Source organism: Solanum verrucosum, unplaced genomic scaffold (assembly GCF_900185275.1).
Source record: "Solanum verrucosum unplaced genomic scaffold, falcon-dt-bn FXZP01000268.1, whole genome shotgun sequence".
Classification (NCBI taxonomy): Eukaryota; Viridiplantae; Streptophyta; class Magnoliopsida; order Solanales; family Solanaceae; genus Solanum; species Solanum verrucosum.
Window position 1 is genome coordinate 4397131 of NW_026019957.1, and position 17831 is coordinate 4414961.

At 34.6% G+C, this 17831-nt stretch overlaps 2 protein-coding genes across 2 annotated transcripts in view; one reads left to right on the forward strand and one right to left on the reverse strand.

Moving 5' to 3' along the window:
• Positions 1-4446: 4446 nt before the first annotated feature.
• Positions 4447-4926, reverse strand: LOC125814381 (uncharacterized). The gene has a single exon (XM_049493834.1). It carries the CDS (start codon positions 4924-4926, stop codon positions 4447-4449), a length of 480 nt encoding a protein of 159 aa, XP_049349791.1.
• An 87-nt stretch (positions 4927-5013) lies between these two features.
• LOC125814382 (hydroxyproline O-arabinosyltransferase RDN2-like) overlaps positions 5014-17831 on the forward strand; it is a 20011-nt gene continuing 7193 nt past the window's right edge. The window contains exons 1-8 of the mRNA XM_049493835.1: positions 5014-5074; positions 7737-8176; positions 8268-8335; positions 8412-8613; positions 10119-10216; positions 10303-10372; positions 10468-10539; positions 10627-10740. Coding sequence (XP_049349792.1) covers positions 5014-5074; positions 7737-8176; positions 8268-8335; positions 8412-8613; positions 10119-10216; positions 10303-10372; positions 10468-10539; positions 10627-10740 — 1125 coding nt within the window. The remainder of the gene's footprint in view (positions 5075-7736; positions 8177-8267; positions 8336-8411; positions 8614-10118; positions 10217-10302; positions 10373-10467; positions 10540-10626; positions 10741-17831) is intronic.

Here is a 17831-nt window from a genome sequence, read left to right on the forward strand (position 1 = left end):
ATTTGTTTCCATTAAGATTCAGACGTTTGAATATGATTAGTATCTGAATATTAAGATGTGAATTAAGATTCAGGTGTTTGGATCTGAATACACGTCTGAATGTTGATGAGTGGTAGGTTTGCTCTCATTTAAGGTCCATTTAGTTCGATAATTAGTGTCCTCAATGCCTAATTTTTTCATATTCTGATAGAATGTTGATGATTTGCAGCTATGAAGACAATTGGACAAGGCGAGGATTGATGTTTGAAAGAATGGTGAAAAGTGAAGAAAGAAGTGCAAACTATACATTGTTGATCGCTTAACATGAAGGCGGATCGCCAATTGAACACGACCTCACCCAAAATGACAGCTCATATCACTTGTGTCTATCAAATCAGGTCGGCGGAATCTAGTGGAGAAGGCGATGCGCCGAATGAGAAAGGCGACCTTGATGAACATCGCCTAAAATGATAGTGTGAAAAGAAAAGATTGAATGCTCGAAAGGCGAGCCAAGGTGTTGGTACTTGGTGATTCGCTGAACGTGAAAGGCTGACTTAATCGAGTTTACCAACTGGTTCAAAACACCTGAAGCCTAGAGCATTAGAAGTCGAACTGAGGAGCAAGAGGTGTTGTGCTGAACAAGTTCAGCTAGCCCGATTAATGTCGCCGACTGAGTCGTGTATTGGAATTTCGGGTCTAATTTTGAATATCTCAAAGGAGAGAGAAATTAGAGATCAAATGATATAGAATAGAAAATATCAGAGTGTGTGAAGATTTTAGAGAGAAAATACTTTACTTTTGAAGAATAATTTTCTAGATTTTGGGGTTTTACAACTTTGTGCTTGAAATTGAAAAATTGAAGTTGAATCTAAAGTGGGATTATTTGTAATTGCTTAATTTAATGTTACCCATGACTGCTTTCATGGAGAGTATAATCTCTTTATTTTTTGTGATGGGTGGCTAAAATCCCAAGATCTAGGGGTGTAATTATGGGGTTGGGTGTTGATTTAATGTAGTGGGTATTGTGCTATGCTCTGGTTTACTGTTGTTCATACATGAATTTGGTCTAATTATCATGGGGTTAATTTATGGGTTAATGTTGCAAACTTAATTCCTACTTTTGATCTCCGATTGATGTTTGAAAGAGATTTATCGGAGTGGGTAATTAGTTTGATACTAGCAATTTAGGTTTGATGTATGTAACTTGCTTGAAAATAGATGTTGTGGGTCACATCTATTTGCCCTATTTTTGAAAGAGAGAATTAGAGTAAGGTATTGGGTTGTTTAGTTTGACATTTAGATGAGACCGAAAGGAGATTTTATGCACAGATGTTTTGAGATCGAAAGATGATTAGCGTCAATGAAGATGACTTAGCCTATTCATGAATGCTTATCACTATAGAGCAACAAAATTAAACCCCTATGTGACATCAATTTCCAATCCCCACACCTCTAGATTGTTTATTAACTCTTGAAATCTTCGACATTTTAGTTTAATTGTAATAATTGAAAACCAAAGATTTATATAAAATTGGTGGAAGTATCCACCCAGTTATTCTTACTATTGCAAATGAATGATCTTAAAATTCAAATCTCTTGATAGTATTTTTCCATGATAAACCATTCTCTGTAGATTCAACTCCGACTCTTCGTTGGATTTTTTATTGACTATGACCGCTGTCCCATTTAATGGTTTTAAGGAGGACATTTGAGTGTTATCAAATATTAAGATGTGGTCTCTAAATCTGAACACTGAATAATAAATACTATTTGTTTTTAATATATGAATGTGTATGTAAAATTAAACATTATATTAATAAAATATTATTAAATTTCATTTCAATAAAAAATATTACTTTTGATAAAAAAAAAAATTCCAAGTGTTTACATTTGATTTAAAAAAAATTAAATTATATAACATGCAAATAAAAGTTATTGTAACATGAATATTTTTAAGAATTCAACATAAACATCACTTCATAAAGAGAATTATTCAACTGAGTTGTAACACCCCTAAATACTAACCAAGAGTCGCATGTCGATACACCATTCCTTAATTACTTTAGTTTGTTGTATTCTCATTTTAGGAACCTGAAATTTTACGATATTTGCAACCTTGCTTAACATAAATTGTGATAGTAATTTAAGGGATTGTATTGGGGTATTTATGTAATTTTCATTTTAGAATTACCTATAACTTGAAAAGGTGGTGAGGTATATACATATAGGTATATATGTATGCATTTTGGGCCGCACACTTTTTATTTGGGCAACACCTTTTAAGGACAGTTGTAAAGTGATAAACATCACTTTTGTGACTATATTTTCACACCTCCTCTAGTGAAATTCAAGTTCCTTTAACTCTAAGAAACCTGGAGAACTTCCTCTAACCCTGGTCCTTTTACCTGGAAGTCGAGACACATCCTACCTTTTGATGAGTAATCGAAATCTATTTTTGAGCTGAGTAGTGTTTCGTATTTTTAGAATATCTCGTTCTCTAGAACTCATTTTTCGGTGAATTAATATGATTTGGAAAGCTAATTCTTATACCTACAACTATTAAGTTTATGTAAAACTCTAATATATCTGTTATGGATTAGAAATATGGGACGCAACATAGGACAAGTTTTGTCCAGATTCCGAAATAATTAGAAATCATGTATGTTCAACTATTAGTGTTTTGATTATATTTTTTGTACAAAATGTATTTTGCGACGATTCATGATTATTTCCAAGCTTAAGAGATGTACCTACATCTTTCATGAAGGATATAAAGTCCAGTTTTGCTGTTTTTCTTTTCAAATATAAGTTGCGACATGAGGTACTTGGTTGGCCAAAATTACTGTTTTGGGAGCAGAGTCGTATTTGTATAGGCTAGACTTACTTATGATGATAATCCTATTATACGTCAACATTATTGAGCTACTAGTAATTAAAGAAGTTATTCAATTTTATTTTTAAGGTTGTATATACTCGTGAACAAGTTGAGGACCTTGATACATTGGTTGGTCTACGGTTTGAACTCTTGAAGTTGTGTTGGACTGTTTCTATGCTAAAGCACCGAGGTTTGTGTATAAACTTGTACTTGCACTCTTTTTACCTACTGGTATATTTGAAAGTTTATCTTGGTACTTTGGTTACCTCTCGTCACTTTGCATTGTCGTGTTGGTATCCTTTAAGACATTAAAGACACTTGTGTAACTCGCCCACTTGTACATATTGTTTGATAACCTGGCACTCTTGTTGGGACCTTTTACTTCTTGTGGCTGTGACTTTGTCACTATTGACGTGCCTCTTGATTCAGATCATTTTCCATCTTGACTCTGGATTTTTAGTTCGTCTTAAGTATGGAAGTTGTCCATTTTAAGTACGAACTAGAAAACCATTTTTAATATGGTTCTTGGCTCTCTTAATTATTGGGTTTTGACCCTTCTTGATGCAGGGCGTCTGTCCTTCTTGATACCTGCTTATGCTTGATGTGATGACATGATGTATATATTGGGCGCGCCTTGTTATTGAATCTCTTGGAAAATGGTGCTATGAGCGTTCTTGACATTTGGATCTTTAAATATTGAACTTGACACTCTTAATATGTCTACTTGATTTATTTATTATGTTTCATTTGTGCTGCCCATGGCTTGAGAAAGGTAGCTTGATGAATCTGTGGGTTACGGACCTATAGTTTTTACACCACTAAGCTATATGCTTAGCGATAGTTGTTTCTATCGTAGGGAATGTTAGAGAGGATGCATGAAGCTGGCCATTGGAGATGGAGGTTTTGAGAACCTTAAGGAAGATCACATTTGCATATAGGCATCTATATTTTGTATAAACTTTGGGACTTGTACATGATCTATGTGTTGTACATTTACATGAAATTTTGAAGGCTAATTTGATCATGTCACCATGGGTTGTAATATAAGTATGGCTATATGTTTTGTTTTTTTTGGGGTGTGTAAACCCAAGTCTTGTAATATACTAAATTTACTATTTGTGTGAAGCATGAACCGGCTAATTTTGGTACTCGAAAGTTGGTAATATTCTTTTTATATCATTTTTAAGTGTGAGGATAATATATGCATGAAAATCTCGTAAGTTATTTGCTTCGATATTTTTGGAAGGGTTCTTCCACCACAAGTTAAAATTCTGCGCAATATCAATTTGACATCAACTTAATGTGTAAATGGGCAAGCTTCACTTCCTTAACTATTTTTTTATGAACCTAATTCCTCTACTAGATTATAATCAATATGCCCTCGTTAATCTCTTTTAAATGTCGCAAGTATTAAATTAGATTTCTTCTTTAAGTGGTAGTATCCTTCCGAAAGTGTCGCTACATGATCAAATCTTTTTCAGATTCAATTGGTCAAATATAAGATAATTTAATAATTAATTATAAAATAGTATGATCAAATTCTAATGTTCAAATATTTATAAAACATGTCAAATTTTGAAAATATAGAACTCTCAAGTATTCCCTCTTCTTTGCATTAGTTGAAGTGCAGGTTTCTCACACATATTATTCATTATCTGTGAATCTGCAGTTGTCCAACCATGTCCATTTGTTTCATCCAACACTTCTTCGGGTTCTCCTTCTTCCTCATCAAATATTAATTGAGTTGACTCGTATTGATTAAAAATGTCATCATTTATACGCTCCTTTCTAATAAAATTATGAACTACAAAACATGCAACAACAACATTTCTCTGAACATCAATAGAATATGGAGGCATCTTATCCAATATAGGAAATCTTGCTTTAAGAACTCCATAAACGCGTTCTATAACATTTCTGAGCTGTGCATGACCACGGTTAAATTTTCCCTCCTTATTACTAGTCCGCCTAAGATGATAATCACCTAACCAATATCGAACGTTGCGATATGGGGCTAAAAATCCTCGAGTATTTGAATATGTCGCATCACATAGATAATACTTATCTGTCATTAAAATAATATTCAAATGGTCACAAAAAAAAAAAGAGAAACATTATTTCATAATATTTTGTGTTGTATAACTTACTAGGAGGAGGAAATGAAAAACCATTATACATCTGAATTAGATACAATCTCCGTTAGAACTCGTGCATCATATGGTACTCCTTCCCATCTAGCATAAACATAAGTGAGCATGATTCCAGGCTGGTCTGATTTGTGGACTGATATATAGATTTGTTAATGCGTAGTGTACGTAGCCTAACATTCAACCAAGAAGATAAATTGGAACATTAATTTTGATAATTCGTTTCATTCTTTTTCTACCTGCAATATGGAAGCGCGGTTTCCCTTGGATGAATATGAATTCTATTTAGAAAATTGTTTATGTTCTAATTTTACTTGATATGGAATCCGAGGCGTATCCAGGATTTCTAGATCGGAACTTCACCATCAAGACCACTCACCGGAACATTTTTGTAATACAAATCATCAACTCTTTAAATCATTGCTTGATAAGCCCTTACAGCTATCTTGCTGAGTAAGAACAATATCTAATAACAAGAGTACATGAATTAGACTATGATTAAACAGAGAGTTAGCTGTCTGGATGGTCACTCAACTTACGATAAATGATAATCATATATAGTCCCTCGAAGATTATCATTTACCTTAAGTTAAGTGACCATCCAAACAACTAACACTCACTTTAATCATAGTTTGAATCGTGTAATCTTGTTATTATAGGGCTACATATATTACACTATATCTCCCACCTTTTTTCTTCTTATTATTATCAATATTGTTTTTGTATTATTTGTAGGAGATTTCAAGATTTGCAAAATATTGAGTCAAAGCATGAAGCGCAAGATAATTATTGTTGAAGATAAAAAAAGAAAAAGAGGTTTGCTCCTTATACAAATGACACTTTTTTTAGTTACTACTTCGTAATCTGTGAATTTTATTTTTCATTTTAAATGTGAATCTTAAATTGATAAAATAGTATTCCAAGGCGTTCATTCATTTGGAAAACTGGTCAAATATATACCATGAGTGAAGACACCAATTAACTAATTAGTTTTTCTTTTTCATTTGAGTCTGATTAAATTTAGATTTGCACCCAAAAAGTCCCACATTGGAGGATAAATTACTCCCCCAAACAAAGGCGACTCCGTATCGAAGGAGACTCAAACTTGAGACCTCTTGATTAAAGATGAAAGAGTACTTACCGCTTCACCACAACCTTTATTGGTGAATTAACTAATCAACTTAATTGTACTAAAATCAAACTCCAATTAGACTAAAAGATATTTATTAGCTGGAATTTCTAATAAAATCCAATCAAAGTGATACTTTTGATAACCAGACAATATGATTCTCTTTTATTTTAATGTGACATAGAAAAAAAAATTATTATAAAAGTTGAATAAACACCCATGAATTTTTAAACGTGCTTCTATATGTATTTATCAGTTTCGAGCCTAAAGCGACGAGATTGACTACGTCGCTTTTGGCCAAAAAAGCGATGCAGTCCGTCGCTTTTTCCCCTCTCTTTTTGGCAGTTTTTTAGTAGTGGGAGGAGGGCAACGAATGTTATGGCTATCGTCTTTTATTTCTCTGAGGGAATAAGTAAAATAGCAAAATTGCTTATAGTTATTGACTTTTAGATGCAGTTGTCTTTTATTGCCATTGAAAAGAGTTTTTTTTCGGCCAATGTGCATTTGCCGCTATATCTCATTTTAGAGAACATATTAGTGGCAATTATTTTATTGCTGCTAAATAATTGCCACTAAAAGTATTTTTTGGTGTAGTGAATTCACATGAAAGCTACTGTGGATTCAATTAAGTAATACTAGAGCTATTATTACACGAACAAAGTGATTCAAATAAGAGAAAGTGTGACAATACTATGTGAATGAATTTTGATGGACTTGGACTTATGGTTGTAAAAGTTAGACTAAAATTTAACTGTTGAGTTTGAGAAAATGATAAAGTTAAAGACTTGAGTTATTGAAAATTTAACAAAATATTTATATTTTATTTATGACTAATATATAAATAATTATAAAATTTGTATATATAATTTCTCAATTTAGTTTGGTTATTTTTGTGGGTTTTTCTTAGTGAAATCAAAACTAAATCAAATAGTATTGGTTTTCAAAATTGAAACCAAATCTAACCAAACCAAATATCAATTTTTTAATCGATTTAGTTCGGATTGTGATTTGGTTTGATTTTTTAACCATGACCATGAATAGCCCTAGGAGTAATAATAATACTCTCCTATCCCTATTTACTAGTGCATTTTTTACTTGGCATACTTGTTAAGAAAATAATAATTGATATGTGAGTTTATCATTTTACCTCTACTAGTTGATAGAATTTCAAAATTAATTTACTCAATGAAGATATTGTGCCTTTTTGGAAAAAATAAGCATCTAAATAAATTGAGGGTATAATATGAAGAAAAAAAATGATAAGTAGGGTTTGTTTTCCTAGGTTGTTCGAAAAACACAATCTGTCAGTGATTCTGAATGTGGTGTGTGTCATAGTTGTTGCCCTTGTCCTTGTGTGTTGGCTGCCTTGAATTTCATTACTGGTTTGTCTCTTGATACTAGTTGTTTGATTTTAGTAAAAGTTTGGTTTTGTGCTTGTGGACTCATTTTAAGTTATATAAAGCTAACATGATTTTGATAAGAGTCTCTTTTAATTTTTTCTTTAGTGTGATTGGATGATGCTCTTACATCTATCTGACTAATCTGTAAAAAAAAATAAAAATATACGTAAGTCTTCTAAGCTTAATTTGTGCTTGTCTTGTTGCAGGGCAAGGACGCACACTAAGGACAAGAGTTATTGTCATGAAACCACTAGTATTTTTTTTTCTTCTGTCCCTTGTTTTTTCCTTTGTAACATATAATCTGATTACCATGGTTATAAGGTATACATTTGTTGGCTTTGAGAAATCAAACTCAAAGGCTGTTGGTTTCACTCAACTATTTCTTGATCCCATTATTCACATGCCTCACAATCTCACAAAACCTAAACCCCAAAAGTTGTTATTCCATATTGCATTAACAGCAACTGATACTCCTTATAGCAAGTGGCAATGCCGCATCATGTACTATTGGTATTTGAAAAAGAAGAATTTACCAGGTTCAGAGATGGGAAAATTCACTCGAATCCTTCATTCAGGAACCCCTGACAATCTAATGGATGAAATTCCCACATTTGTCGTTGATCCTCTTCCACAAGGTTTTGATATGGTCAGAAACATGCCTTTCTTTCCAGTCAGGTTTTGGCATCAAATGTTATTTTAGACTCACTCATCAATCATGGTTAGTTTGCTGCTTGCAGGGTTACATTGTCCTCAATAGACCTTGGGCATTCGTTCAGTGGTTGGAGAAGGCTACCATAGAAGAGGAGTGAGTTCTCAAATGTTTAATTATGTGAAAAATCTGGTTGACTGCATAACAATCTTAGCCTTTTCTATTGTGGCAGATACATACTTATGGCAGAGCCTGATCACATTTTTTTGAACCCGCTCCCAAATTTAGCTTATGGAGATTACCCAGTTGCTTTCCCTTTTTTCTACATGAAACCTGCCGAACACGAGGAGATCATAAGGAAATTCTTTCCCAAAGAAAATGGTCCTGTAACAAATGTTGATCCCATTGGAAATTCCCCGGTCATCATTAAGAAGGTATATTTTTACCTTTATTTAGGTATTCATGTCGCTAAGGGCATTTTAATATGTTTATGTACTTGATACTAATTTCTTGTTTATCCTAGTTATGGGTGATCTAACCCACATAATACATGATGAGGTCCCATGGTAGATGCTATTTGCCAATTGTGAAAAATATGAGGGAAGAATATTATTAAATTATTGTTGTGTCTACATTCTTACATTTAGACCCTATTTATAGACACTAGAATATAATCCATTACCAAGTAGGATACTATTTACTATTCCTATTTCTATTTGTATGATCATGTTCCTATTCTAATAGGATTGTTTAACCTAACACCAATGATATTGTGTTAATTGACAAACCCAACGAGGGTATCAACCAGTAGCTTGAACTTTGGAGAAGCACTTTAGAGAGTAAGAGTTTGATGATAAGTAGAAGTAATTAGTTTGACCGAATACATGCTCCGCAAGTTTAGTTAACACTAGAAGAGCGAAGTTGATGTAAGACAAGACGGCAATTGCGGTGCCAAAATGCAAATAATTTACATATGTTGGTTTGTTGTTTCAAGAGAATGGAATCATAAATGGAGATGTTACTCACGGTGTTGTCATAGGCCTGCTTAAGACTTGAAGTAAGGCTCAAAAGGAAACCTGAAATCCCCACAAACTACTCAAGAGCTTGAGCATAGACCCCCAATTTCCCCCATACTTGTTCTCTTTCTTCCGTCATTGGGACCATAAATGCTGCCAAGAAAAATGTGGGTATGAATTCACAAGTAATCTAACAGTCTCTCACACTAGTTACGTCACCTGCTCATGATCTCCCATCCCAAAGAATAATTCCTCCCCTAGTTCCAGTAGCTTCAAGTTGACACATAAATTGGTTTCCCACAAGACTTTCACAAAATTCTTGATATCACCTTCTACTTTGGACTCTCGAAATCAACGTTCCAACTATGGATGAGGCTCATATATGCTTGCTTGATTTAGTTTCCTCACATTCCAGGATACTTATCTTGACTGTCATTGATCATTAGCTTTATCATATCCCCCTACTCCTTGTACCTTTACTTTTGAAAGTATTGCCGATATCTAGACTGTTCATTTCTTTAGAGCTTTTAATTTTTTTGTCATACCCGCCGATTTTTCAATATCAGCTTGTTTGAGGTTGTCAATCTTCATAAATAACTGCAAGGTTATCTAGACAAAAATTATTGTTGATGTTGTTAATATTATCTATATGTATCTTTTGAGTTTTATTTTCATTAATTATTCAGAATAAGCCCTCTTCAATTTCATTGATGTGTCTCTACCATGTCATTCCTCATTTACTAAATTTTCCGTGTGAGCATATTTCTGTCCCGTGTCTGTTTGTATACCACTAGATTGTTATTAGTTATAGGTCTCTCAATTTATTACAACTACATAAATTCTTGGATCAGCACTTTGTGCTTATTTTGCACTTGTTTTTTTTTAGTCTTGTGATTTCAAGGAATTGTTTTTGGTTTATGCAGAATTTGTTGGAGCAAGTTGCAACTACATGGATGAATATTTCTCTAAGAATGAAGCATGATGAAGAAACGGATAAAACTTTTGGCTGGGTCTTAGAAATGTGAGAGATCTACTAATTAATGAGTAGAAAGATGTAGGTTTTGTCGTCATAACTGTGCTTTTGACTCATCTATTTTCTGAATTAAGGTATGCGTATGCTGTAGCTTCTGCTTTGCATGGTGTGCAGCATATTCTTCGGAAAGACTTTATGCTACAGGTTTTGATCTGTATTACTAAACAGTCTAGTCTTTGTGATTCATTTCTTTTTTTTTTTTACTTTTCATAAGTAATCTTGAATTTTAAATATTTTAGCCACCCTGGGATTTGGACACTAGAAAAAAGTTTATCCTCCATTACACTTATGCGTGTGACTACAACATGAAGGTAGAGTTATTATTATTTGTGTACTTAAGTTTCAATCTTTGTATTATGGTCTTAATGAGTAATCTTATGCCGTAGCTTGTTGTTCAGGGTGTGCTTACTTATGGAAAAATTGGAGACTGGCGATTTAATAAGAGGTCCTATATCAAAGGACCTCCACCTAAAAATCTATCCCTGCCTCCACCTAACGTCCCTGAAAGTGTGGTATGTATATACAAATACAGTTCTCTATTGCACTATTCAATTAACATGGTTAGTGTGGTACAATTTTTTGAATAAATATTGTTGTCTTAAAACATTGCAATTATTAGTTAGATACAGAATTGTTTGGCTTTGTTAGATGAGCAGAATGATTTGGTTGCCAGTATTCACTAAGTAGTATGTTGTTAAAGGGGCAATAATATTCATTCCAGGAGAATCAATTGGCTCTTAAAGCTACAAGTGAAGAATAAGGATGACAACCGGTGTATGTGTAGTTTTGCCTCTTATTAGCATGCTTGATTCTAGCCCTACTATTCAATCCTGAAATAGAGGAAAGCATGGGTAGTAGATTTATCCCATTTGAATCTACGTCACTATTCATTCCAACCAATCCATAAACAAAGTAGATCAAGTGTAGTATTTTTGTTTCTGATAACCAACAAGTAAGCCCTACTTGTCACATAGGTTCAAAACTTAGACGAGTATTATGTACCTGCATTACATTGAATATAGGTATTTGCTTCAAGGCAAAAAAATAAAGACTCAAGTAGGCATCAACTATAACAAGAAATACAATCTTATTGAAGTTGGTTATTACCCACATAAAACAGGTCTCCTTGTATGAGTTCTTAGTCACAGCCTTAGCCCGCAAAATAGCCCATATTATAATTGGTTGGGTGAGTTACTTTTTAGATAGATAAAATATATGTTTATACCCATATTTAACCCATAGAAATATGGGTATTCATGGGTAAAATATGGGTTAGCCAAATCGGTTAAGCTTTCAACTTTTATTCACTCAAAATTCAACATATCACCAAAAGTGTTTTAACTTCTCTTCTTTTTTATGCTCCTAATTATTCTTCTCTATAATTGAAAAAGATAAAGTGTTTGACCCTCCAAATAAATATATACTATATTACATGTCCATTTCTTTTGTTAATTATAATTATATTTTTTTTATTTGTTTAATTTTATATTGGATAACAAATAATAGTGTAAGTAAGCAAATCATGTATTAGTATTGATATTGCGTAAAGTGCATTAAGCACGTTTTACTCCTAAAATGCAAATATTCATTTACATTGAAATTTAAAATATTTTTTCCTTGTTATTACATAAATTTATTTTATATTGAAAGTTAATAGGAATCTTTTTTTACTTTGATGATACAATAGAACTAAATAAAATATTTTCAACATTTTTCATCTAAAATAAAGACTAAAATATTTTATCCATGTTTTATTATAAAGTAAAGTACTATTTTATTCATCGAAATATGGGTAAATATGGGTAAACTTGTATTTTACCCAACCCATTTGTTACCCATATGAAATATGAGCTGGTTGAATTATTACCCATTTTATGTTGACTATTTTTAACCCGCCTAAATTTTATCAAACCGCCCCATTTGCCACCACTAGTCACATGATATTGAATAAACCTTACCCCCTATACAAGAACCAGGTTCTTGTACGTTTACCAAAATAAACAATCGCACCACAATAAAAAAAGATTTTATCATGGAAACCTTCCTCAAGGAAGGAATAAACCACACCACAATTTTATTACCATTAAGAACAATTCAAGATTAGAACTCAATAATCAATGAACTAACTCTAGTACCTTTAATCTCTATCGATTAACTATAATCGAAGACTCTACTCTCTAAGAAGTCAAACTCGCTTCTTGTTACAGTGCTCTCAAACTCTCTTAACTCAACTCCCCAAGAGTCAAAACCCACTTCCTGTTATAATTCTCAAACTCTCTCTTTTCTCTCTTAGAACACACCTCCTAATCACTGATTCAAGAAGAACCAATGTAACACATTACTTCAGAAAGAACACCCAACTCTAGTACTTCCACATTTACTCGTTTCCTCTTTTAACTCCGCTTGGTGTTTTTGACACGCTTTTCCTATTTTATCTCTGAATAATTGAACTCTTCCCGCCTCTTTCTTTTAAGTCTGGTATGTGTTATGTGAACCTTGTTCATGCTGACATCATCAAAAGTATTTTGAGCAATTCATTATTCATCAATTTCCCCCTTTTTGATGATGACAAATATACTACATTTCGTACACCTATGTCAGCCAAACACTTCCCCCTTTTGACATATCAAAAAAGGGATAAAGATCATAACAACAGGAGATCATTACAATCGCATAGCTATAGGGGCACCACTTAGACATGATAACATAAGGTGAACAAGATATAAGGATATTAGCCATCCAAACAAAAAGATAAGAACAAATCAAAGACCAATAATCAAGCAAAACAGTATGCATCAGGTTTAAGTTCACAGAGCTCCAAAAAAATATCCAACATTGACACAAAACATAGCTATTCACGAGATTGTCTCCAAAGAAGCCAAAAGGAATGATTTAGGAGGTGCAAGGAGGGGATGGGGGTAGGTGGGGTATGAGATAGGGCCAAGAACTCTAACACATGATCCACACGAGCATTGTTGCAGTAGTAACTGGTCCTTCAATCTAGCTACTCCCCCCTATGACTTAGCTAGGTTAGTACAAAGAGTATCAATCTCAGTAAGTAAGGAGGGCAACATTATGTTCCCTGGCAGCATAAAGATCATTAAGAAGAATGGCAACTAGGCCAGTACCCTAGGAGCAGTAGCAGAATTTGGTCGTCATTATCAAGCAGTCTACAGTCAGCAAGAGTAGACCTAAGTATTCATATCCTTCCTTTTCAGAACTCTCCATTCCCTTAAGGGAACATTAATATCTTCAAACATAATAGTGGAGAGGTTGCTAAAATTCAACTGATGAGCACCAGGTTTAGGATCAATCACGCGTGGCATGTGTTTTATCATAAGAGAAGGCCAGCCAATAGGTTCTTTGTTTTTCGAGGGCATTGGCTATCCCCATGTCCTTAAAGGAAGCCTCATGGCATTTCACCCCCTAGAAAGAACCCCCTTGTGCACTAATTCGTACAACAATTTGTGAAAAAGTGTCATTTTCCCTTTAAGAACCTTTCTTGGTTGTGCAAAGACCCTCCCTTGTGTGTACTTAGATGTGAGCAAACAATTTTCATCTTTTGTCCACATGTATTCACCTAGCCCATCAATTGGAATATGAAAAATTTCATGAATACGGACATTATCAAATATTAATTCAACCCCATCGACAGAGGAAGTAGAAACGTTATCTTCTAACACATTTACGTTCACATAAAATTCAAATACCTCATTTTCATAGACCTCTAACCTTGTGTCTAGAACCATCCAACCTTGAAAGTACAACAAGTCAAGCACCTTTTAACCACATCTAAAGTTTGAACCTCGGGATGAGAGGTTGTCCCCCTCAAAACTGCTTTAGACCCAAAATACATTTCCTTCCCCATTGCCAAGTACTTAGCCAAATTCTTATTTTTTGTGGGGGAGAGAGGAACTAGAGGAAATAGAATCATCAGGTGCCTCATCACGGTCTGAATCAAGAACAATAGGAGACTGAGGGGAGTGAACCAGAGACTTACCGGCGTGATGACATTTCTTGCTTGATTCAACAACCTCATTGAGTTGGGCCTGACTAGCGCTTTGTGTGAATGAGACGTGGATAATGGTCTGCTTTTGATCAATATGCTTGCATGGTTTCTAAGGAACAATTTCGCGTAGTTGATTAAGGGGAACCTCATCGATGTCTAGGTTTTGTTAATAAGTGGTGTGGGTGGGCATTGGGGTAGGAGTGGATGTAGGGAGAGGGATTTCTTGGGATAGTTGTGGGACTAATGGTCTTAAAGGAGTGGATATTTGGGAAAGAAAATTAGAGTTAGGGTTTTCGACAGGCGGTGGAGATGGTGAGGGAGTGAAAGGGTCACTGGAGGCGCATAGTGGTAGACGAGAGCATGACCCGATCAAAAATGGTGACCGGTGAGGATGGAATTGATGAGGCGGAGATGAATGTGTGGTGGAGGTGACGCCTTCCCTCCTGAGATGATTCCCTAGGTGAATCGGGCATGGATGCCTTTTCCGGTGAGGAGGAGTCCTCATCAACGGAGTAGGAGACTAGGTTTCGTGGTGTAGACATTATGAGGGTTTATGGGTTTGACGAGATTTGGGGTACGTATGTGAGAGACGAGTGTATAGGATTATTGTAATGAAGGAGTAATGATGGGATTCTAACATTTGATCGAAAGTTTAATAGACGGTTGAGTTTCGTAAAAGAGTAGTGACTGTGGATTATAGATAATGAGTTTCCCGCGTAAATGTCAAGGTTTTTAAAGGTGGGTGTATTTAGATGGACCAAGTTCATAAGCTTTTTTCAATACAAAATCAAATGTTGGAATGTGATGCAAAATGGAATATAATGAGGATTGATGAATACCTATTAAGACGAGAACATGTTCCTTGACAAGAGAGCTCCTTTGCAACATGGTTATAGAAATCTGAGGGTAATATTATTAGACCTGATTGGAGTGTTGTCTTACTGTAAATGTATACGTGTGACAAGGTACAAAGATGAGTTAATGACAATTATGTGCTGAGATCATTCTTTAATTCTTTCATCATGAATTTGCCTTGTAAGAGAAAAGTCATTCTTGATACACCATCCCCAAGGCCAGTCGATTTTGTTGAAATTGTTCTCTTCCAAGTGCTTTGGTAAAGATATCGGCAACCTGGTCTTTATTCATATAAAAATTCATGATGTTGAGTATGTTCTCCACATTGTCCCCGAGAAAGTGGTGTACATATATATGCTTTGTTCGTTTGTGTTCGACTGGGTTATTTTCCATATTCATAGCATATGTGTTGTCGCATCTGATAGGTATACAACCTACTTTAATTCTAAAATCTTCAAGCTACTGCTTTATCTATAGGATTTGAGCACAACAAGAAGCAGTTGTGATATATTCAGCTTCAGCAGTTGATAGGAAAACCAAGTTCTGCTTCTTTGTAGCCTAAGACACTAGGCATGCTCCCATAAAGTGATCCATTCCTGACGTACTTTTTCTATCCACTAAGTATCCAGTGTAGAACTAGGTTCACAGTTCTTTCAAGATATCGTAGAATCATTTTCACAGCTTCCAGACGAGATTCTTTTGGGCAACATTGAAAATGTGCACATAAACCAACGCTGAACACAATGTCGGGCCTGTCAGAAGTTAAGTATATGAGGGATCCGATAATTCCTCTATATTTTTTGTTGCTCACTAAAGACCAGGTTCATCTTTGTCAAGCTTGGTTGTCGTGCCAATTAGGGTATCATTTGTCTTAGCTTCATTAATCTCAAACTTCTTAAGCAACTCTTTGATATATTTTTGCTGATGAATTGAAGTACTAGATGGTGACTGCTTGATCTGAAGTCCTGGGAAGAAGTTGAGTTATCTCATCATACTCATTTTAAATTCATTGCTCATTAGTTGTGCAAATTAAACCCTGTGATCTGCATCTATTCCTCCAAATATGATGTCATCTACATACACTTGAACTTTGAGTAAATCTTTACATTGCTTTCGAAGAAATATCGTCTTGCCAATCTTGCCTCTTAAGTATCCATGTGTAAGAAGGAAGCTTGATAGTCGATTGTACCATGCTCTAGGTGTTTGCTTCAAGCCGTACAGTGCTTTGTCTAGCTTGTAGACAAAGTATTTGGGGTCAAGACTTTCAAAGCTAGGCGGTTGTTTCACATATATCTCTTCTTGAAGAAACCCATTTAGAAATGCATTTTTGACGTCCATTTAATAAAGTTTGAACTCCATATGGGCCGCAAATGTGATCAACATCCTAATTGCTTTGATTCTTGCTACCAGGGAAAATGTTTTATCATAGTCTATCCCTTCTTCCTGATTGTATCCTTATGCGACTAACTGGCTTTGTTCCGTATGACTTTTCCTTGTTTATCAAGTTTGTTTCTGAATACCCATCTAGCTCTTATACCAGTTCTATCATGAAGTTGAGGAAACAGGTTCCAAACCTTGCTGCATTCAAACATAATCAGTTCTTCTTGCATGGCGATAATCTAATGCAGATCTAGGAGGGCTTTTTTGAAGTTTTTTGTTCACTTAAGGACAAGTAAGCTTAAAAGAACACATGTTCCTTAGTTTAGATCTGTTATGAATCCCTGGGAGTAAGAATGTTTTGCACTGGATCAGAGCTCTGGTGTTTCTAGTTTCTTGGCTGAATTGTTTGTGCGTTTTCTCTGGAAGATGGACCAGGTTTTATGGACTCTCCTCATCAGTTGTATCTACTATCTCAGGAGCATTCAAAACTGATTCGGGAGCAAGTTCATTTGGAGAGTCATCATCAGATTTGATTACTTTAGGTTGTGTGGATTTGTCATACCTATTCATGCTCATCATCTTGCGAGTTCCTTTTGATTGAGTTATTTCTTCATCAAAGATGATGTGGACACTTTCCTCTACATGATTTAATCTTTTGTTGAACATTTTATAGGCCCTGCTTTGTGATGAGTACCCAAGGAAGATTTCTTCATCTTTTGGCATCAATTTTTCTAGTGATTTTTGTGTTGTTGTGCACATAAAAGAAACACCCAAATGCTCTGAGATGTGCTAAGTTGGGCTTTCTTCCTTTCAACAATTCATAAAGAGTTTTGTTTAGTACTGATCTGATCATACATCTGTTGGTAAGATAATACGAAGTACTACTGCCTCAGCCCAAAAGCTTTAGAAGATTACTTGATATTAGCATGGTGCATGCGATGTCTTCCAAGGTTCTATTTTTGTGCTCAACTACACCATTTTGTTGTGGTGTTCTTTGTGGAGAGAAGTTGTGATAAACCCCATTTTGGCACAAAATTGCAAGAATTTTGAATTTTCAAACTCTAATCCATGATTTGAATGAATGCTAGTGATATCACTTTTAAACTTCTTCTAAACCAGTTTCACAAAATTTTAAATTGTCATATTCTCCTCTTTTGTTGCAAAGAATATGTCCAGGTGAATCTAGTGTAGTCATCCACAATTACAAAAATATATTTTTCCCTCCTCTACTTTGCACACAAATTGGTCCACATAAATCTATATGAAGTAGTTCAAAAGGCTTGGTTATACTTACCATTGCTTTTGGCTTGAACGAGGACTTCACATGTTTTCCTTGAGCATATGCTCCACATACTTGAT